Source organism: Myotis myotis, unplaced genomic scaffold (genome assembly GCF_014108235.1).
Source record: "Myotis myotis isolate mMyoMyo1 unplaced genomic scaffold, mMyoMyo1.p scaffold_m19_p_6, whole genome shotgun sequence".
NCBI classification, from domain to species: domain Eukaryota; kingdom Metazoa; phylum Chordata; class Mammalia; order Chiroptera; family Vespertilionidae; genus Myotis; species Myotis myotis.
The window spans coordinates 97,912,327-97,934,935 of record NW_023416368.1 but is presented as its reverse complement, the minus strand read 5'-3'; the positions used below and the strand labels follow the sequence as shown (position 1 = coordinate 97,934,935).

Genomic DNA, 22,609 nt, shown 5'->3' with positions numbered 1-22,609 from the left:
GGAAACGGATCTGGCTCGGGGAGGGCGGGTCTTCGGATAGAGACGTCATTACAACGCGACTGTTGGCTGTAGGTGGAGCGCTGGCAAAATGGTGGTCATGGCGCGACTTTCGCGGCAGGAGCGGCCGGACCTTGTCTTTGTGAGTCCGCAGGCACTGGAGACAGAGCCTGGATGCCTCAGGCGGTCGGGGCCTGACCCCCGGGGATCTGGGCCAAAGCTATGTCGGCCCAAGGGCGGGAGGAAGCTCACGGGCTAGAGGTGCAGTCCGGACCCGGCTGGCCGGGAGTAGACGTCTGGTGCCGGAGCCCGGCGCCTGAGTGAAGCACTGCTGTGCAGGTGAAGGGCCTGGCGCGCAAAGGGGAGCGCGCGGAGCGGGAGAGGAGAGAAACTCGAATGGCTGACTCTTGAGAGGCCTGGTGTTGGAAGGAAAGGCACCAAACCCGGTGGCCGGGCCAGGACTCTGGTGTCCGGGTAACGGTCCTGAGCGGCCCCGTTTCTGGGAGAAAGGCGTGGTGTCTGGCTTCGGAGCACCCTGCGGTCGGAAGTAAAGACCTGCTGGTGCGGACATGTCAGGCGATGGCCGGCGGGACCCAGAGAGCCCGAGAGTGACAGCTCAGAGAACAGTTACCTGTCAGATGCCAGATGGTCTGGATGGTGGGCTCCGGGGAGTGTGGCGTGTGGGCGCCGGCAGGTCCGGTCACGGCAGGGGGTCAGGGCAATGGGGCTTCCGGGGATAGGACAGGGGCGGCGGGGCCCGGTGTGTGTCCAGGTGTTGATATCAGGGAGCAGGTGTACAGCCAGGCAATGGCTCCGGAAAGGTCAAAAGGTCAAGCCCCCAGAATAGTTACAAGAAGAATAGAATGTTTCCTCATGGCTCAGCCTACCTGATTTTAGTAATTTAGCAGCTTGATTATAGTGACTCCAACTTTATTTACTTTTCTTCTTGTTTGGGGGATATTTCTTTTCTTTCTTTTTTATCAATCCCCCTACCTCTCTGCTTTGGCAGCTATCAGCTTGTTCTTTTTTTCTTTCTTCCTTTCTTTTTTTTTTTTTTTATCAGCTTGTTCTTTATATGTATGGTTTATATTCTGTTTTGTTTATTTTTTTTTTTTAAATTCCACTCATAATACAGTATTTATCTTTCTCTGACTCCTTTTACTTTTCGTATATGGTGGGAGAAAGTGGTCCAGTCTCACCTGGCCAGGGTGGCCCATGCACTGAGAGGTCCCCGGGGGTCGATTCTTGGTCAGGGCACATGTCCGGGTTGCAGGCTTGATCCCCAGGAGGCGGTGTGCAGGAGGCGGCCAATGGATGGGTTTTTGTCTCTCGTTGATGTTTCTATTTTCCCCTCTCTCTAAAATCAACAAAAACATATTTAAGAAAAGAAAGTGGTCCAGCTTCAATTTATTGCATTTATCTGTCCAGTTTTCCCAGCACCAGTTATTGAAGGGATTTGTCTCAAGGTTGTTGATTTCCTCTTTGATCCATTCATTGTTTAGTAGCATTCTATTTAGTCTTTACATATTTATGTGCTTTCCAATGTTGTTCCTGTAGTTGATTTCTAGTTTCATGAAGTTGTAGTCTGAAAAGACACTTGATATGATTTCAGTCTTTTTTCAGTTATTGAGGCTTGTATTGTCACCTAAGGTGTAATTTATTTCACTGTTTCTTCACTTTCTTCCTCAGTGTCTAGGGCTAAAAGCTTTGTGTCTGGTGCATATCTGTCTTCTAGCTTCCAAGTTCTGGGGCACAGCTGAACTAGACTCTGGCTGGTGTTAGCCTGAGGAAGTGCCAAAGATCTGGTGTCTAGGAAAAGGCATGTTGTGAGGAGATGAAGCTTACTGTCCAGGGCAGAGGGCTGGTGTTGGACAGGACAGCCTAAGGAGTCTGCTATCCGGGCCAGGGAGCGGGTAACTTGATTTGGAAGACCAAAAAAGTGAAGTCTGGGTGACAGTCTATATCTGGCCTCGAATCCTATGACCGAGGAGTCTGATGGTCTGGGTTATATTGTGGGCAGTAGAATTCTGAAGGCTAAGTCTGGACCAGAGTCCTCTTTGGGCATCTGGTGACCTGGCTCTGAGGGTGGGCACCAAGATCTGGGTCAGGGTCTGCGGTTGGAGTAGATGGTGCTATGCCGAGGCTCTGAGGGCAGTTCTCCCTTCTCCCCGTTGGCAGGATGAAGAAGACCTCCCCTATGAGGAGGAAATTATGCGGAACCAGTTTTCTGTCAAATGCTGGCTCCGCTACATTGAGTTCAAGCAGGGGGCCCCGAAGCCCAGGCTCAATCAGTTGTACGAGCGCGCGCTGAAGCTGCTGCCCTGCAGGTGAGACGGCTTCGGCTGCCCCACCCGCCCCCGCCCCGCCCAGCCCCCCTGTCCAGTTACAGCAGAGCTGGCCAGTAGGTCCCAAGTGGTTGCTATGGTTCGTCCCTGAGTATATGTCCTCTGATGGGTCAGCACACCCTCCCTTATATCCCAGCCCATCCCCCATTGCTGATACTTGTCACTCTCCCAGGTTCCTGCTCCCAGCAGTGGCCTTATGGGGTAGGGTGAAGGATTCTGGTGCTCCATGAAGCTGACCAACCAATGTCTGCCTCCTCCAGCTACAAACTCTGGTACCGCTACCTGAAGGCACGCAGGGCCCAGGTGAAGCATCGCTGTGTGACTGATCCTGCCTATGAAGATGTCAACAACTGCCACGAGAGGGCCTTCGTTTTCATGCACAAGGTTGGAGGTGGGGGGACTGGGCCAGGGGATGAGTCGGGAGGTGGATGAAGCAGGAGGGTTGGAGTCCTGTTGCCTTTGTGCACTTGAGGTTGAGCTAGACTTAGTCCCGGAGGGATCGCCTTCTGGGTCCTGCTGCATTTTGGCTTGGCCATGGGACATCTGGTGTTTTTGTAGCCATGCTATAGTGCCGGCAACTCAGACCCTGCCTCTCCTCATGCTTCTAGATGCCACGTCTATGGCTAGATTATTGTCAGTTCTTGGTGGACCAGGGCCGTATCACTCACACACGCCGCACTTTCGACCGTGCCCTCCGGGCGCTGCCTATCACACAGCACTCTCGTATTTGGCCTCTGTACTTGCGCTTCCTGCGCTCACACCCGCTACCTGAGACAGCCGTGCGGGGCTACCGGCGCTTCCTCAAGGTAAGCCCATGGAGGGTGAGGTGGGGTCGCCTCAGGCAGATGGGCCAGTTCCCCAGGTCAAGAGTTTCCCACTGGCTCACTGGGACACTAGTCCCATGCAGGATGTCACTTAACAGATGTAAATGAGAAAAAGGCTCCTTGAGACAGGCAGGTTTTTGTTTGTCGTTTGTTTATTCTTTAAATAGTTTAGTGTAGTGTGACTAAGACAGTCCCTGCCTGTAGGGAGCTGTTAGTCTCACTGGGTAGACAGATTCACATGAGCTGACCATATTGAAAACCAGAGTAAAACTGCAGCTGTGGGGGACACAGCTACGGAAATCTATAACAGGCAGTGTGGAGGTCAAGGTGCAAACCGTGGGGCTGAGGCTAGACCACTAGAGCCTAGTGTGGACAGGTGTGGCCAGGACAGTGGTAGTAGGCTAACAGGTGGCTCAGAGCCATTGAGTGGGAAGGTAGGCACAGCAGTGTGGCTCTGTGGCCCCACTGACTGCCGACATGGTGTGTGGGTGCTCAGCTGAGCCCTGAGAGTGCAGAGGAATACATCGAGTACCTCAAGTCAAGTGACCGGCTGGACGAGGCTGCACAGCGCCTGGCCACCGTGGTGAATGATGAGCGCTTCGTCTCCAAGGCTGGCAAGTCCAACTACCAGGTGGGCCTATGGGGAGACGGGGCCAGGTTGGAGGGATTACCCGCTCAGGGACTGAGGCTGAAATTCCTTCCTGGACCCTGCAGCTGTGGCACGAGCTCTGTGACCTCATCTCCCAGAACCCGGACAAGGTGCAGTCGCTCAACGTGGACGCCATCATCCGAGGGGGCCTTACCCGCTTCACAGACCAGCTGGGCAAGCTCTGGTGTTCACTGGCCGACTACTACATCCGCAGTGGCCATTTTGAGAAGGTGCGTGGGTACACTGGGTGCAGGGCAGAGTCTCCCACCAAAGCACAGTACTCGGGCCACATGTGGACACGTGCTTGAGCAAGAAACACCTGCAGGTGTGGGTGTGCCAGTGTGCACAGGTGTGCACCTCATGCATCTATTTATCTTGCCGAAGGCCTGCTGGCAAGTGCATCGCTTTTGAGTCAGCTGTGTGGCCGTGGATCACCTAAGCCTCAATTTGAAAAATTGATTGAGTAGCAGTCATATCCTCACCTGTGGGGAATCAGGTGCCAAGCAGGTGCCTGACTTGCTGACCACTCCCCACTCCCGAGATGTTGGTGTTGTTAACCTGAAGATAAAAGGCAAAAGTGAGAGGCAGCAAGCATTTGTTTGAGATCCAAAATAATAGCTATTTGGGAAGCACTGATTGAGGCAAAAATCCAAACAGTATTTTTACTAGGAGTGAAGGCAAGGGGTATTTTTTTTTTTTTAATATATTTTATTGATTTTTTACAGAGAGGAAGGGAGAGGGATAGAAAGTCAGAAACATCGATGAGAGAGACACATCGACCAGCTGCCTCCTGCACACCCCACACTGGGGATATGCCTGCAACCAAGGTACATGCCCTTGACCGGAATCGAACCTGGGACCTTTCAGTCCGCAGGCCGACGCTCTATCCACTGAGCCAAACCGGTTACGGCAGCAAGGGGTATTTTTGAGAAAAGGAAGCAGAACAACTATTCGAGAGGAATATCTGTAGGGGCAAATAAGCTAACAGTGGTGCTAATTCTAAAGAATGTTTTTAATTTTCAGTCTGGTAGTCATCATATCTTCTCTCTTATCTTTGCAAACAGTTGTTTGTTTAGGAAGTAAGTTGCTTTAGGCCCAGTCCATAGGTTATTTTGCCCTGTTTTGACCTTCCAAAGGTTTGAGGAATAAGACATGCATGGCAGTTCCAACTCCATTTTAAATGGGCTCAGTTTATATTTTTTACATTTTCTTCCTTTAGGTTGAGATCTTTCCTGGAAAGCATCACTGATCAATTGCTGGAAAACAGTACTGATCACTTATTAGAAGCACCGTCGGTCCCTCATTGCTGAGAAGGCTAGTTTTTAGTATGTCATGCCATTGTGAGTCCCTCATCACTAGGAAGGCTCTTGTTGGTATGTTGGTATGCCATATGCCACGTAGGTGGGAAATTGTTTTTTGGTTTTTTAGGAGCCTTAGGGCAGGCACATTTGAGGAACAGAGGAAAGCTTTTTCGTCATATTCCTCCATTCCTCCACAGGCAAACTCTTTTGTAGTTTCTTGAGGCTTCTCATATGAAGTCTCACAAACTTTAGTGCTCATTTCAAAATGTTGAGCAACTAGTATCTGAGTGGTATTTTTAAAACATTGAGCTATACAAAATAAAGTTTATAACGGCAAAAATTTCTGTAATAAATAAAAGGCTAAGTTCAAATTGAAGAATAGATCTGAACCAGGAGGAATGCTTGAGGGAAGTTAGCCAGGGTATTAGAGAACCAGGAGGTGTCCGTGGTTAACCATTTGACTTGTGCCCAGATTTTATCTAGGTCCATCTGTTTTACCGAAGGTGTTTTATCCAAGTGTGACAGAAGTGTTAACACAGCAAGCCTCACCTTGCTCAGCTAGAACAGTGTGGTCACGCACACTTTTATCATCTAGTATAATTTGTGCAAAGGAACTTAAAAAGTTTTCCTGGCTGGCTGTCGCTTTGGCGCTAGCTCCAGCAACTCTCTCTAGGGTTTGCCATAAGTTTCTAATCATGTGCTTGTTAATTGCAGTACCTGCCCGCGGAAAAAGCACTCTTCCCAATTGGGTACCTTCATTGGAATTGACATTCCCAGGCATTGAAATCCTTTACTATGTGTGCTACCAGATGCACATTTTGGCCTGTGAAGTAGGTTGAGTTATCTTCCCAGGTAGAAATTAAGGGGAACAATAGCTATTTATACTCAGTGCTTGGCCTTGCATATTATTTATGACATATTAAGGGAACTAGAAAGGAACTAAAGGGAAAAAGAAAAAATGAAGGTGTGGTTTATACTCAGTTCTGCTTACCAAAGGTATAATTTACTAAATTGTTGTAGGTCACAGGTAGCTTCGGAGAAAAAAAAATTTATATCTGGAAAACAAAGATTTAAAAAGCCCAGTAATATTTCATATAAAAAACATAAAATGTTCATCCTCACTAGTTCCTTCAGCTTCATGCTATTAATTCCTATTGATCTTTTTTTAAAATATATTTTTAAATTAATTTCAGAGAGAAAGGGAGAGGGAGAGAGAGAGAAAAACATCAGTGATGGGAGAGAATCATTAGCCGGCTGCCTCGTGCACACTCCCTACTGGAGTGTGGCACAATCCAGGCACATGCCCTTGACCAGAATCTAACCTGGGACCCTTCAGTCCACAGGCTGACGCTCTGTCCATTGAGCCAAACCAAACCGGCTAGGGTAATTCGTATTGATCTTTTTGTCAGCAGTTTTATAAATTCAGTTTTTCTTAGTGTTCTGCAAATTCTCAACCAGTTTAATGGTGTGATCTGGAAGTTTATCCGAAACCTGTATTTTATTTTATTTATTATATATTTTTTTGTTTAAAATGTTACGTATGTCTCCTTTTTCTCCATTGACACCCCGCCCCACTCCCCCGCCTGCCACTCTCACCCCTGAGGGCAAACCCCCACCACCCCAGTATCCGTGTCCATTGGTTATGCTAATATGCATGCATACAAGTCCTTTGGTTGATTTCTAGCCGCCCCCCCTCCCCACCCCTCATCTTCTCTCTGAGGTTGGACAGTCTGTTCAGTGCTACCTTGTCTCTGGATCTATTTTTGTTCATCAGTTTATGTTGATCATTATATCCCACGTATGAGTGAGATCATGTGATATTTATCTTTCTCTGACTGGCTTATTTCGCTTAGCATAATGCTCTCCAGTTCCATCCATGCTGTTGTAAATGGTAAAAGTTCCTTCTTTTTTATGGCACTCTATTCATTAGCCAAACCAGCTAGGGCCCAAGTTGTTTTTACTAATAAATTTGTAATAAGTCTAGAAAGAATAAAAGTATTATATTTAATGTCGATAACTCTAAAAACATGTCTGTTTCAACAAACCACACTCAGATCAGCTTTAATAATTAAATTCTTGCCAAAACCGGTTTGGCTCAGTGGATAGAGCATCAGCCTGCAGACTGAAGGGTTCTGGGTTTGATTCTGGTCAAGGGCACATGCCAGGGTTGCAGGCTTAATCCCCAGGAAGAGGCATGCAGGAGGCAGCCTATCAGTGATTCTCTCTCATCTATGTTTCTATCTCTCTCCCCCTCTCCCTTCCTCTCCGAAATCAATGAAAATATATTTTTTAAAATAATTTTTAAAAAGAAGACTGAAAAAGAGTTTATTGCCTATGTTTTCTTCTAGGAGTTTTATAGTTTCATATCTTACATTTAAGGGTGTAATCTGTGTTGCGTTTATTTTTGTATATGGTGTGAGAAAGTGGTCCAGTTTTACCGTTTTGCATGTATCTGTCCAGTTTTCCCAGCACCAGTTGTTGAAGGGCTTTGTCTCAAGGTTGTTGATTTCCTCTTTTTAAAAAAATGTTTTTACTGAGTTTTAGAGAGAAAAGAAGGGAGAGAGAGAGAAACATCAATGTGAGAGAGAAACATTGAGCTGTTGCCTCCCACATGCACCCCTACCCAGGATTCTACAATATGAGCATGTGCCCTGACTGGAATTAAACCCATGACCTTTCGATGCACAGAATGAGGCTCAGAGAGCTGAGTCACACCAGCCAGGGCTTGCTTTCCTCTTTGACCCATTTGTTGTTAGTAGCATGTTGTTTTTTCTCCACATATTTGTGTGCTTTCCAATGTTCTTCCTGTAGTTGATTTCTGGTGTCTTGAAATTATGGTCTGAAAAGACATTTGGTATGATTACAGTATTTTTTAAGGTATTGAGACTGGTTTTGTGGCTTAATGTATGATGTATTTCACTTTACCCATTGTATATCCTTGCCTCCTTTCCCATAAATTAATGATCATATAAGTGATGGTTTACTTCTGGGCTCTCTATTTTATTCCATTGATCTACTAGTATATATCTGCTTTTATACCAGTACCATACTGTTTTGATTATTGTAGCTTTGTTTCAATCAGGGAGTATATACCTCCCACTTTGTTCTTTCTCAAGGTTTTTTTGGCTATTTAGTGTCTTTTGTAGTTCCATATAAATTTTAGGATTAGTTCTAGTTTTTAGAAGAATATCATTGATATTTTAACAGCTATTGCTTTTGAATCTGTATATTGCTTTAGGTAGTAAGGACATTTTAACAATATTAATCCTTCCAGTCTATCCTTCTATTTATTTGTGTCTTCTTCAGTTTCTTTCTTCAGTGTCCTATAGTTTTCAGAGTACACCTCTTTGTTAAATTTATTCCTAGGTGTTTTATTATTTTTGATGCAACTGTAACTGGGATTGTTTTCTTAATTCTTTTTGGTGGAGTCTTTTTTTTTTTTTTTTAATATATTTTATTGATTTTTTACAGAGAGGAAGGGTGAGAGATAGAGAGTTAGAAACATCGATGAGCGAGAAACATCGATCAGCTGCCTCCTGCACATCTCCCACTGGGGGTGTGCCCGCAACCCAGGTACATGCCCTTGACCGGAATCGAACCTGGGACCTTTCAGTCCGCAGGCTGACGCTCTATCCACTGAGCCAAACCGGTTTTGGCTGGTGGAGTCTTTTTTATGTATAGTATCATCAATGGCAAATAGTGAGAGCTTTACTTTTTTTCCTATCTGATGCCTTTTCTTCCCTTTTTTTTTTTTTTTGGTCTGATTGCTGTGTCTAGGACTTTCAATACCATGTTTAATAGACGGGTGATAGTGGGCATCTTTGTCTTGTTCCTGACCTTAGAGGAAAAGCTTCCAGCTTTTCACCATTGAATATAATATTAGCTGTGGGTTTGTCACGTATGCCCTTTGTTATGTTGAGGTATGTTCCTTTTATACCCACTTATAGAGAGTTTTTATCATAAAGGAATGTTGAATTTTATCAAATGCTTTTTCTGTGCCTATTGAGATGATTATGTGATATTTATCCTTTATTTTGTTAATATGATGTATCACATTGATTGATTTACAGATTTTAAACCATCTTTCCATCCCTGGGATAAATGCTACTTGGTCATGGTGTATAATGCTTTTAATGTATTTTTCAATCTGGTTTGCTAATACTTCGTTGAGAATTTTTGCATCTGTGTTCATCAAGGTTATTTGCCTATAATTTTCTTTTGTTGTAATATTTCTGTCTGGTTTAGGTATCAGAGCAATGTTGGCTTTGTAGAATGAGTTGGCAAGTGTTCCTCCCTCTTTAATTTTTTGAAATAGTTTAAGAAGGATAGGTATTAATTCTTGTTTAATGTTTGATAGAATTCACCTGTAAAGCCATCTGATTCTGCACTTCATTTTTGGGAGTTTTTTATTATTGCTTCAATTTCATTGCTAGTAATCGGTCTGTTTAGATTTTCTATCTCTTCCTGGATCAGTCTTGGAAGATTATATGCTTCTAAAATTTATCCATTTCTTCTAGATTGTTGAATTTGTTTACATTGTAATACTCTGTAATGATTCTTTGTATTTATGTTGTAACTTCTCTTTCATTTATGATTTTATTTGGGCTCTGTTTTTTTTGAAGAGTTTAGCTAAGGGATTTTCAATTTTGTTTATCTTTTTAAAGAATCAGCTCTTAGTTTAATTTATCTTTCCTATTGTTTTTTTAAAATCTCTATTTTGTTTATTTCTGCTCTGATCTTAATTATTTCTTTACTCCTGCTTTGAGTGTGTGTGTGTATACTCACTCATATGTATGTATATATATTTTATTGATTTCAGAGAGGAAGGGAGGGGGGAGAGATAGAAATATCGATGATGAGAATCATTGATCGGCTGTCTCCTGCATGCCCCTCACTGGGGATCTAACCCAAAACCCGGGCATGTGCCCTTGACTGGAATTGAACCTGGGACCCTTCAGTCCACAGGCCGGCACTCCATCCACTGAGCCAAACCAGCTAGGGCAAGTTTTGTTCTTCTTTTTCTAGTCATTTTAGGTGTAAAGTTAGAGATTGTTTATTTGGGATTTTTCTTGTTTCTTGATGTAGGCTTGTACAGCTATGAACTTCCCTGTTATAACTGCTTTTGCCTCATCCCATAAACTTTGAAAAGTTATGTTTTTATTTTGATTTATCTCAAGGTTATTGATTTCCTCTTTGATCCATTTGTTGTTTAGTAGCATGCTGTTTTTTCCCACACATTTGTGTGCTTGGTAGTTGATTCCTAGTTTCACAAAATTGTGGTTGAAACAGAGGCTTGATGTGATTTCAGACACATCATAATTAAAATACCAAAAATTAAAGACAAAGAGAGAATCTTAAAGGCAGCAAGAAAAAAGAAAACTGTTACCTACAAAGGAGTTCTCATAAGGCTGACACCTGATTTTTCATCAGAAACTCTACAGGACAGAAGGGAATGGCATGAAGTACTCAAGGTAATGGAAAGCAAAGATCTGAGACCAAGATTACTATATCCAGCAAGACTATCATTCAAAATAGATGGTCAAATAAAGAGCTTTCCAGACAAAAAAGGCCAAAAGAGTTCATCACCACCAAGCTGGCATTACAAGAAATGCTAAAGGGATTGCTGTAAGGGATTGCTGAGAAGAAGAAACAGAGAGAGAAACCTAGCCATACAGAATTAAAATGGCTATAAGTAAGTACCTCTCAATAATAACCCTCAATGTAAATGGATTAAATGCTCCAAAAAAGTTTCCCAGACAGGCATCCCGGTCAGCCGAGCAGCGCTCCCACTGTGGTAGTGCACTGACCACCAGGGGGCAGCTTCTACATTGAGCATCTGCCCCCTGGTGGTCAGTGTGTATGATAGCGACTGGTCGACCGGTCATTCTGCCGTTCGGTTGCTGGGCTTTTATTATATAGGATGATAAAAAAGAAATGAGAAACGATCATTTGCATTTAAACAATAGTAGCCTTCACTACTTACATGTGCTCATTGTATAATACATACACAATGAACATAATTACATTTGTGCACAAACTAGTAATGGATTTGAAAACCTGCTTATTGCTGTACACATCTATTCCAATGAAGTATAAGCCTAGTACTTCAAAATATCTATGTTTTAAATTGCTTTTCAAGAAAACATAATGACATTTGTGTTTAAGCTGACAAGAACGAGGCAGTAACTGCTGACATTGCAGTCTGACTGAGAAATAATTATAGCAGGAAATGGAACATACTTCACTTTGAGAAATTCTTTAACCTTCAATTCTGAATAACTTTGCCAGGTAAATTATTCTAGGTTGTAGGTTTCTTTCAGCCTGTGAAACTGGCCTGTTACTCCTTTCTGACTTGTAAAATTGCTCCTGAAAAATCAGCCAAAAGCCTTTTGGCATTTCCTTCTTACATAATTTATTGTTTCCTTCTTGCTTTCTTCAAGATTCTCTATCTTTTTTTTGTGTGTGTGTGTGTGTTTTTTTTGTTGTTTTTTTAATTAAATCTTTATTGTTCAGATTATTACATTTGTTCCTCTTTTTTTTTCCCCCCATAACTTCCCTCCTCCCAGTTCCCGCCCCACCCTCCGCCCTCACTCCCCACCCACTGTCCTCATCCATAGGTGCACGATTTTTGTCCAGTCTCTTCCCGCATCTCCCACACCCCTTTCCCCCCCAGGAATAGTCAGTCCATTCCCTTTCTATGTCCCTGATTCTATTATAATCAACAGTTCATTCTGTTCATCAGATTATTTATTCACTTGATTCTTAGATTCACTTGTTGATAGATGCATATTTGTTGTTCATAATTTGTATCTTTACCTTTTTCTTCCTCTTCCTCTTCTTAAAGGATACCTTTCAGCATTTCATATAATCCTGGTTTGGTGGTGATGAACTCCTTTAGCTTTTCCTTATCTGTGAAGCTCTTTATCTGACCTTCAATTCTGAATGATAGCTTTGCTGGATAAAGTAATCTTGGTTGTAGGTTCTTGGTATTCATCACTTTGAATATTTCTTGCCACTCCCTTCTGGCCTGCAAAGTTTCTGTTGAGAAATCAGCTGACAGTCGTATGGGTACTCCCTTGTAGGTAACTGACTGTCTTTCTCTTGCTGTTTTTAAGATTCTCTCTTTATCTTTTGCTCTTGGCATTTTAATTATGATGTGTCTTGGTGTGGTCCTCTTTGGATTCCTTTTGTTTGGGGTTCTCCGAGCTTCTTGGACCTGTAAGTCCATTTCTTTCACCAGGTGGGGGAAGTTTTCTGTCATTATTTCTTCAAATAGGTTTTCAATATCTTGCTCTCTCTCATCTTCTGGCACCCCTATAATTCTGATGTTGGTACGCTTGAAGCTGTCCCAGAGGCTCCTTACACTATCCTCGCATTTTTGGATTCTTTTTTCATTTTGCTTTTCCAGTTGGGTGTTTTTTGCTTCCTCGCATTTCAAATCATTGACTTGATTCTTGCGCTCCTCTGGTCTGCTGTCGGGAGTCTGTATAATATTCGTTATTTCAGTCCGTGTATGCTTAATTTCTAGTTGGTTCCCCAATATAAGATCGAGGGTCTTATTAGTTTTCTTGTAGATCTCATTAAGTTTATCGGCGGCTTCTAAACAGTTCTTGAGAGACCTTAAAAGTGTGGTTCTGAACTCTATATCTTCCATTGACAATTTTGTCCTGTTTCTTTGTCTCCGCATTTTGTTATGCTTCCTTGGTGCACCCCCTAGTGGTCTTTGTTCGCAGTCTTATAGTTAAATCTTGATTGTTGTAGCTAATTCCAGGGAGGGTTTGACCTCCAGGCCAAGTGGCTATGAGAATCAGCTGTGTCAGCAGTGAGAGAACTTCTGTCCTCTAGGGAGGTGCTAATCTAGCCTTTGCCTGAGGCTATCCGGCAAATGCCTGTGTGCAGGGCTTGGGCGGGGCGGGTCGCACAGGATCAACAGGGTGGGCCGGAGAGAGCAGTTATGGCGGCTCTCAGTCCTGTCCCCAGGGGCTCTGCCTCTCTGAGTCCCAGCACCCGCTGCAAAGCTCGGAGAGAAAGCTGCACTCGCTCTGACCGAAGCCAGACAGTCCCGCTTCTCCCGTTTGAGTCTGGGTCCCTAAAGACTCGCCGGGATCTGGAGCTCAGAGTCTGCGACTCCCTCCCGATTGAAAACGCCAACCGCGCCCTCCGCCGCCAGCCCGCTCCGCGCACTCCGCACCTCAGAATTTGACTTCAGCACTGCGCCTCCTCTGAGTGTCCGTATGCGTTTCTCTTTCCTCCTAGTTGTAGGACTTCCACTCAGCCAGCGTTCCTGTGGTTCTGGGTGATGTCCCTTCCGTTTTTTGGTTTCACTTTTGAAGTAGTTGTTCAAAGCAGCAAACTCCGGCGTTAACCTATGCCGCCATCTTGGTTCTCCCAAGATTCTCTATCTTTAACTTCCCATTTTAATAACAAGATGTCTTGGTGTTGGTCTCTTTGGATTCATCTTGTTTGGATCTCTTTCTCTGCTTCCTGGACTTGGATGTCTATTTCCTTCCCAGGTTAGGAAAGTTTTCAGCCATTATTCAAATAAAGGTTCTGTTCCTTTCTCTCTTTCTTCTGGAAACCTTCTAATGCGAACGTTTGGGTGCTTGATGTTGTTCCAAAGGGTCCTTAAACTATCCTCATTTTTAAAAATTCTTTTTGCTCTTCGGATAGGTTTATTTCCACTTGCCTGTCTTCCAGGTCACTGATCTAGTCTGTATTGGCTAATCTGCTTTTGATTTCTTCTAGTGTATTTTTCGTGTAAGTTATAGTACTCTTCAGCTCTACCTGGTTCTTTCTTTTTTTTTAATTTTCCCCTTTATTGATTAAGATATTACAAATGTGTCCTTATCCCCCCAATACCTGGTTCTTTATTATACTTTCTAACTCTTCGTTGAATTTCTCTCTAAGTGTTCCTTTATTTCACTCTCAAGTTTGGTGAGCATCCTCATAACTGTTTATTTGAATTCTTTTTTTTTTTAAGTTTTTATTTTGTGTTTTTTTTTAAATACAGATTTCAGAGAGGAAGGGAGAGGGAGAGAGAAATAGAGACATCAATGATGAGAGAGAATCATTGACTGGCTGCCTCCTGCACGCCCCCTACTGGGGATCGAGACCGCAACCCAGGCATGTGCCCCTGACTGGGATCGAACCCGGGTCACTTCGGTCTGCAGGCCAATGAACCAAACTGGCTAGGGCTCTTTGAATTCTTTATTGGGCAAATTACTTATCTCCATTTCATTAGGATTTTTTTTTCTCTTATTTGAAAGATATTCTGGCATCTTCTCATTGCTTGATTTTCTATGTTCATTTATATTAATTAGACATAATAGCCATCTCTCCCAGTCTTGAAAATATGACCGTGTGTAGAAGCAACCTCTGTGGCAGGCTGTCTGTGCCGGGTGCCTCCTGCAAGCCAGTTGGAGGTGAGCAGGTGCCTGGAGCATCCAGAGTGCTGGCGCAGCTTCACGCAGCGAGGCTGGGTGTGGTGATGCCCTGTTGATTCTGCTTACTCCTTTGTTCAGAGCCAAAATGGGCTCTGGGCGGTGTGGCAGGGAATGTGCTGCAGCCGTCTTGCAAGTAGGCCAGAGTGCCTGACGAGCTCCTGCCTCCCTGCTGAGGTGGAGTGGGACATGACGGAGGTACTCACCAGCACCTCTGATTCTAGAGTCCTGCCGAGCCCAGAGAACTGGTTTCCAGCCTCCCTGTTTGGTCTCTTTCATTTGTTGTTGAGAAGCTGTTTAATCAGCCCTCAGTTGTCTCTCGGGAGTGACTGCTCTGTATGTAGGTGTGTATTGCAGTGTGCTGGTGGAAGAACGTGAATTGCCCGTCTTCCTACACAATGCCATTTTGGACCCTGTTTTGTCCTTTAGAAGCTTCTGTATATCAACTAAAGAGTGTATTCTCTTGTTCCCAAGAGGTTTGGAATCTTTTATTTTAAGAGGAGAGAAGGTTGAGATAGAGTTGAAAAACAAGGTTTTCCTGCATGGCTGTTAGAATTTCAAATTATTTTGGCTAATTTGGCCTATTTTATTCAAAAGGCACAAGACGAAGGACCAAAATGTTTCTCTATATATTTAGCTAGAACTTCAAGGAAGGTACTTTTTGAGGACTTGGGAAGGTGAAGATCCAATGGTAGAGGCAAAGTCTCCTGAAAGTCGCCATGGCAGAACGTAAAGACAAGTGATGTTAACTGAAAGCCCCGGTTGTTTGTTGAAGTAGATGCCGGTCTAGGGAGGTCTGCAAACTCATCATTTTGGGGGGGCTGGCCTGGACAAGGATTTATAGGATTCATGTGTCTTTCCCTATGTAACCTTTCTTATGACAACATAATAAACAAAAGGAATGGAAACAAATGAGTGAGCAACAAAATGAGTGCTTACCCATCAAGGGAAGGATCCTGCAGGCTGCTCACCTTCCAGGCACTTCCCACAAGCATCAGGGCCGTGAAAAGTCCTTCCAGAGGAAAAAATATTCTTTCTCATGTGGTAGCAGGCTCCACGTTGTAGCCCTCATGCAGTAGCAAATTCCTGCTTGCATTAGGACTGTCGTCCCTGGGGCAGAAACCCCTCCTGATCTCAGTCATTTACCTCAATCAGAGGAGGGATTTTCACACCAAAGAGTCTCTCACGGTTGGGGAGGCAGCCTCCATGGGAGCCGTGTGCGCAAACTAGTCCCCGTAGGTACCCGGTTCTTCCAGGGAACGCCAGTCCAATTTTCAGTCTGGTAGTCATCACATCTGCTTTCTTGTTATTTTTGCAAAGTTATTTGGTATATAATTGTGCTGTAGGCCCAATCCAAACATTATTTTGCCCAATTTTAATATTCCAAAGGTTTGAGGAGTGAGATGTGCTAGGCAATTCGTCTGAGATGGCAGCTCCATCTCCATTTTTATTTTTAATTTAATTTTTATTGATTTCAGAGAGGAAGTGAGAGGGAAAGAAAGAGAGAAACATCAGTGATGAGAGAATTATTGATCGGCTGCCTCCTGCATGCCCCACCCTGGGGATTGAGCCTGCAACCCGGCATGTGCCCTGACTGGGAATTGAACCATGATCTCCCGGTTCATTGTCAATACTCAACCACTGAGCCATGCTGGCCAGGCTCCATTTTAAAGTGGTTCCATTCATTCATGCATGCACTTTTTTTTTTAATCTTCACCCGAGGATTTTTTTTTTTAAATATATTTTATTGATTTTTTTTTACAGAGAAGAAGGGAGAGGGATAGGGAGTTAGAAACATCAATGAGAGAGAAACATCGATCAGCTGCCTCCTGCACACCCCTACTGGGGATGCGCCCGCAACCAAGGTACATGGCCTTGACCCGAATCAAACCTGGAACCCTTGAGTCCGCAGGCCGACGCTCTATCCACTGAGCCAGACCGGTTAGGGCCCGAGGATATTTTTTCAGTTGATTTTTAGAGATAGTGGAAGAAAGAGGGAAAGACAGAAATATCGATATGAGAGAAACACATCGATTGGTTGCCTTCTGCACCCGCTCAAACCAGGGCCTGGGCCAGGGAGGAGCCTGCAACGGAGATCAGTGCCCTTGACGAGAGTTGAACCCAGGACCCTTAGGTCCGCAGGCCAGCGCTCTATCCACTGAGCAAAACTGGCTAGGGCCATTTATTTTTTACAGTGTCCATCTTATCTTGCCCTCATCCTTGGGGAGAGACGTAGGGCTTTGAGAGATCCCCGGAGGAGCTGGCATGGGGTTTTGGAGCTTTGGGGAAAGGGAATAGACGGGAGCTGGGCTGAGTGGAGAAAGTGGGCGGTGAAGTGCTAGGGAGTGGTGAGAAGGGCTTTGCAGGCTGAGGGGAGACTGGCTGTGTCCCACTCGGAGCCTCCAGCCAGTCTTGAGGCATGACCAGGTATCCATTGTACAACGACCATTTAGGCTGCCACTTCCAGTAGAATGCACTGGCCAGGGCTAGCAGCAAGCCAGCAGCCTGGTGGAGGCAGGGGGCAGGACCGTCAGGAGCAGGGGTGGAGAGATGGGGCCTGAGCTTGGGGGTGCCAAGGTGTCTGGGAGAATTTGAGCTGGAGAAGGGGGGTCAGGTGGGCATAACGCAGTGATGGCAAACCTTTTGAGCTCAGTGTGTCAGCACTTTGAAAAACCCTAACTTAACTCTGGTGCCATGTCACATATAGAAATTTTTTCATATTTGCAACCATAGTAAAACAAAGATTTATATTTTTGATATTTATATTATAAATTTAAATGCCATTTAACAAAGAAAAATCAACCAAAAAAATGAGTTCGCGTGCCACTCAGACACGCGTGTCATAGGTTCGCCATCACTGGCATAACGGGTGCTAGTAGCAACCATTGAGCCTTCTGTGGCTGAGCTGAGTTTAGAGTCCCTGCAGTGTGGACCCGGGTGCCAGGTTGTTGACACATGTCTTCCTTGCACCTCACAGTGACTGCATGAGGGGCTGTCACTCTCAGTTTTCTGAGGAGGAGCCAAGGTCCCCAGGCCACTCTGTCAGGGAAGGGGACGGCTCCAACCTGGCTCTGCTGAGCGTCACTGCTCAGAGCCTGATGGAGCTGAGCAGGCCCAAGGGAAGGCCCTCCAGGGTCCCAGCTTGGGACTGGTGCCAGGGGCAGCGCTGCTGGAGTCCCTGTGTCTATTGGGGGGGGAGGGGGCATGCCTCTTCCATGCCAGCGCTTCACCCCTTCCGATACCCACCCACAGGCTCGGGACGTGTACGAGGAGGCCATCCGGACCGTGATGACCGTGCGGGACTTCACCCAGGTGTTTGACAGCTATGCCCAGTTCGAGGAGAGCATGATTGCAGCGAAGATGGAGACCACCTCGGAGCTGGGGCGGGAAGAAGAGGGTGAGCTGCTGGGGCAGTCCTGGGCCGGTAGGGAGAGTGGACTGGGATAGCCTGCAGGTACTGGGGGAGACCCAAGGGGCTGGGGCAGTGGAGAGGTGTGCCTTGGGGTCAGTCAGGCCAGCAAGGAGGGAGGAAGGGTGGGCAGTGCAGGGCGGTTTGGGGAGTAACCCCAACTGAGGATACATCTCAGGCTTGGGCTGGACATAGGCTGGGTGGAGAGGGAGGGCTGGAGGATGGCAGAGGGCAGCAGGGCAGGAGGCTAGGGGGAGTGACAAGGGCTAGGAGTGAGTCTGGGGTCGGGATGGCCTTGCGGCAGCTCAGGGAAGGAGTGCAGAGTGGACAGTGGGACAACTGGAAGGTCAGAGCACTGGGCCACGGGCTGGAGGGAGAGAGGGCTGGGAGATGGCAGTGAGTATGTGCCGAGGCCCTCAACCCCACTCCCCTGGCCCTCCCCATGGGTCCCAGATGACGTGGACTTGGAACTGCGCCTGGCCCGCTTTGAGCAGCTGATCAGTCGGCGGCCCCTGCTCCTCAACAGCGTCTTGCTGCGCCAGAACCCGCACCATGTCCATGAGTGGCACAAGCGTGTGGCCCTGCACCAGGGCCGCCCCCGGGAGGTGCGTGATGGCCCTGCCCCTCAAAGCCCCACCCCATCCTCGCCTGCTACGGCCCCAGTTGTCCAGCCTGACCCCTGCCCCTCCTCCACAGATCATCAACACGTACACGGAGGCTGTGCAGACAGTGGACCCCTTCAAGGCCACGGGCAAACCCCATACGCTGTGGGTTGCATTTGCCAAGTTTTATGAGGACAACGGGCAGCTGGATGATGTGAGTCCATTTGCATTGTGTGTGTGTGTGTGTGTGTGTGTGTGTGTAGATGCATCCTTGTTCAGGGGACTCAGGCAGGTGGGTGGGCAGGGTCTCAGCCGGACCTCTGCCTGCCCCAGGCCCGCATCATCCTGGAGAAGGCCACCAAGGTGAGCTTCAAGCAGGTGGATGACCTGGCCAGCGTGTGGTGCGAGTGTGGGGAGCTGGAGCTCCGGCATGAGAACTACGACCAGGCCTTGCGGCTGCTGCGGGTAAATGTCCCCGGGGTTTTGGAGAGGGGAGTGTGCAGGTGTGTGACCCAGCCTGGACCCACCCTCCCAGCACCCCCCTCCGGTGTGTTTCTAGAAGGCAACAGCACTGCCCGCCCGCCGGGCTGAGTATTTTGATGGCTCGGAGCCTGTGCAGAACCGTGTGTACAAATCATTAAAGGTGTGGTCCATGCTTGCCGACTTGGAGGAAAGCCTTGGCACCTTTCAGGTGAGCTGCCAGGGCCCAATGCATCATGGGAGAGTGGTGGGGTTGCCAACTCAGCCCCAGGATGTGCTCTGACCTGCCCCTGCCCCTGCAGTCTACCAAGGCTGTGTATGACCGTATTCTGGACCTGCGCATCGCTACCCCCCAGATCGTCATCAACTACGCCATGTTCCTGGAGGAGCACAAGTACTTCGAGGAGAGCTTCAAGGTGAGGAGAGCCCATCAGGAGATCCCAGAGAGCAGTGTTCCTACCCTCATACAGTGTTGGCCCCTGTATTCGTTTGCTCAGGCTACTGTAACGGAGTGCCATGGGCTTACGCACAGCAATTTATTATCGCGCGGTTCTGGAGGCTGCACGTCTGAGGTCAAGGGCTCATTCCTTCTGAGGCCTCTCTTTGGCCTGTAGATGACCATCTTTGTTCTTGTGCTCACCTGTTCATCGATCTGTATGTGTTTCTGGTGTCCCTCCATGTGTCCAGGTTTCCTCTTATGAGAACACCCATCATATTAAAATAGGGGGCACCCTAATGACCTCATTTTAACTTACTTTTTTAAATACCTTATCTCCAAATACAGTCACATTCTAAGATACTGGAGTTAGGCTTCCACATGAATGTCAGGGGTCATAGCCTGCCTCTGTGTGTATGAGGGGAGGGACGGTGCTGGTGTGGGTATGTGGGCTGTCCTTGCCCTGAGCACTCACACATGACTCCCCCTCTCTGGGCAGGCGTATGAGCGTGGCATCTCGCTGTTCAAGTGGCCCAATGTGTCTGACATCTGGAGCACCTATCTGACCAAATTCATCGCCCGCTATGGGGGCCGTAAGCTGGAGCGGGCTCGGGACCTCTTTGAGCAGGCGCTGGATGGTTGCCCCCCCAAATATGCAAAGAGTGAGGAACGCCAGTTGGCTCAGTGGAGGGTGGTAGGGTGGGGGGCCAGGCCACAGACTTCTGACCTGCCCTTGTCCTGCCACAGCCCTGTACCTGCTGTACGCACAGCTGGAGGAGGAGTGGGGCCTGGCCCGGCACGCAATGGCCGTGTACGAGCGCGCCACCCAGGCCGTGGAGCCCGCCCAGCAGTACGAGATGTTCAACATCTACATCAAGCGGGCAGCGGAGATCTATGGAGTCACCCACACCCGTGGCATCTACCAGAAGGCCATTGAGGTGCCCACTGCAGGGGCATGGGGCAGGGGGCTGCAGGTCCCTTAGAACAGCAGTCGCCAACCGGTGAGGTCCGAAAGGTTGGCGGCCGCTGCCTTAGAAGATGGGAGGGGTCCTGCAGGCTGCACATCTGAGCATGCCTGAACCTGGGCTGGCAGAGAGCATTCTGGAAGCTTAGGGACCAGCCTGCTGTTTTGGGATCTCCTGTGGCAGCTCTCCTCCCACCTCATGCTGTTCTTGGTGATTGGCATTACCCAGGTGCTGTCGGACGAACACGCCCGGGAGATGTGCCTGCGGTTTGCGGACATGGAGTGCAAGCTTGGAGAGATTGACCGCGCCCGGGCCATCTACAGCTTCTGCTCCCAGATCTGTGACCCTCGGGTAGGCGTGAGCCCAGGGCAGGTGGGTGAGCAGGGGGAGGCAGCAGCTGAGCTAGCCAGCTCCAACACAGGCACCCCCACCCTCCACAGACAACTGGGGCCTTCTGGCAAACATGGAAGGACTTCGAGGTACGGCATGGCAATGAGGACACCATCCGGGAGATGCTGCGTATCCGCCGAAGCGTGCAGGCCACTTACAACACACAGGTCAACTTCATGGCCTCGCAGATGCTCAAGGTGTCGGGCAGTGCTACAGGCACTGGTGAGCAGCTGCAGCCACCCTTCACCCTGGTTGGGTCCACCCTGGGGCAACACACTCCCCTGTCTCAGGGCCTGTGGGTCCTGCCTCTGCCCTCTACCCAGCCTTGACCTCCTAGAACTGGGAGCAGCAGGTTCAACTCTGTACCTCCCTGCTTGGAACTGGGAACTTCTTGAGGGCTGGAGCCTCGGGGACAGGTGGGGGTCCTTCAGCACATGGTATGGCTGTGGAGAGAGCCCTCCACTGTGTCTGACGCCCCTTCCCACTTTCCCAGTGTCTGACCTTGCCCCCGGGCAGAGTGGCATGGATGACATGAAGCTACTAGAGCAGCGGGCAGAGCAGCTGGCAGCCGAGGCCGAGCACGACCAGCCCCCACGGGCCCAGAGCAAGATCCTGTTCGTGAGGTGAGGATGGGGGGTGGCGGGTGGGAGCAAGCCAGTTCTTCCTCAGGAGGGAGGTTCCTGGGGAGGCCAGAGAAGTGGCCAGACCCACTGAACAGTGTGACTCCCACCCACCCCAGGAGCGATGCGTCCCGGGAGGAACTGGCTGAGCTAGCGCAACAGGCCAACCCGGAGGAGATCGAGCTGGGCGAGGACGAGGACGAGGATGAGATGGACCTGGAGCCCAATGGTGAGGGGCCAGCCAGCCCAGCAGGGTGGTGAGGGAAGGCAGGAGCTGGACCCCCTTTTGGAGGGTTGCCAAGTGACCATGTCCTCTCCACCTTCCAGAGGTGCGGCTGGAGCAGCAGAGTGTGCCGGCTGCTGTGTTTGGGAGCCTGAAGGAGGACTGATGGCGCACTGCCCACCCCCACCCCCGCCCCCTGCCCCACCCCCACCCCCCTCACAATGAAGCCTGTTTGTATGACTTGGTCTGAGCCTCCTTCCTGCCTGCCCCTCCTGCCACCCAGGTGCCTGCAGGGACTGCCAGCTCATTCTCACTCTGGCCCTGGGCCCAGCCCCCTCCACCCCGAGATTGGCTGGTGTAGGAGGTGGTGCAACTGGGCTTTGGGCCAGGGCACATGCCCATCCTCACCCTGCAGAGCCAGTTCTGGACTTGGGCTGCCTGAGGCCTCTTTGATCCCTGAGCCTTGGGAGAGGCGGGGCCTTGCCCCCATCTGCCCAGGTCTCACCAGCCCCTGCTCCTGAGGTCTATCTTGCCACCCCAGTCAGCAGGTAGAGATCCCCAGCTTCTCCCTGGGAGGACTGGTCAGCTAGCTTGAGAGGTAGACAGTCCCTGGGACTTAGCAAGGCATCTCTATCCTGGACAGAGGCCAGGAGCCGGAACTCAGCCATGGGCCACGCCATGGTGTGCCCTTAAGTTAAGCTCTGGGAAACCATTAGCAGGCTCTAAGCTATTAAGGGATTTTAAGCATTTAGGGATGTAATCAGATTTGTGTCCTGAATAGGCCATGCAGGCTGCTGTGGGGGGTTGGCTTGTGATAGGAGGTGGCTGGGAGTATGGGGAGGCCCAGGCTGTTGACTTGGACTAGGGGTGGTCACGGGGACAGAGAGGCGATAAAGCACAGAAGAGGCTTTAGGGGGTGAAGTGTGCG

The 22,609-nt window shown here is 48.1% G+C and overlaps 1 protein-coding gene across 3 annotated transcripts; it reads left to right on the top strand.

Moving 5' to 3' along the window:
• Positions 1-5: 5 nt before the first annotated feature.
• On the top strand, positions 6-21,910 carry XAB2 (XPA binding protein 2). Of its 3 annotated transcripts, none has more exons than XM_036311996.1 (19): positions 89-139; positions 2,176-2,324; positions 2,603-2,726; positions 2,951-3,148; positions 3,663-3,797; positions 3,881-4,045; positions 17,809-17,953; positions 18,419-18,570; positions 18,662-18,781; positions 18,901-19,032; positions 19,127-19,258; positions 19,350-19,463; positions 19,983-20,145; positions 20,231-20,421; positions 20,677-20,799; positions 20,889-21,060; positions 21,332-21,461; positions 21,578-21,687; positions 21,786-21,910. In XM_036311996.1, exons 1-19 carry the CDS (start codon positions 89-91, stop codon positions 21,845-21,847), a joined length of 2,568 nt encoding a protein of 855 aa, XP_036167889.1. In that variant the 3' UTR covers positions 21,848-21,910. The 3 variants fall into 3 exon arrangements, with proteins under 3 accessions (XP_036167891.1, XP_036167889.1, XP_036167890.1); XM_036311997.1 differs by lacking the exon at positions 89-139 and adding an exon at positions 217-336; XM_036311998.1 differs by lacking the exon at positions 18,901-19,032 and having other exon boundaries at positions 6-139.
• The last annotated feature ends 699 nt before the right edge of the window (positions 21,911-22,609 follow it).

Coding starts and splice junctions, on each gene's coding strand:
- XAB2 (XM_036311996.1), top strand. CDS start 89: ATGGTGGTCATGGCGCGACTTTCGCGGCAGGAGCGGCCGGACCTTGTC. Junction 4,046..17,808: donor GCAGTGGCCATTTTGAGAAG/GTGCGTGGGTAC, acceptor ACCCACCCACAG/GCTCGGGACGTGTACGAGGA. Junction 21,462..21,577: donor AGCAAGATCCTGTTCGTGAG/GTGAGGATGGGG, acceptor CACCCACCCCAG/GAGCGATGCGTCCCGGGAGG.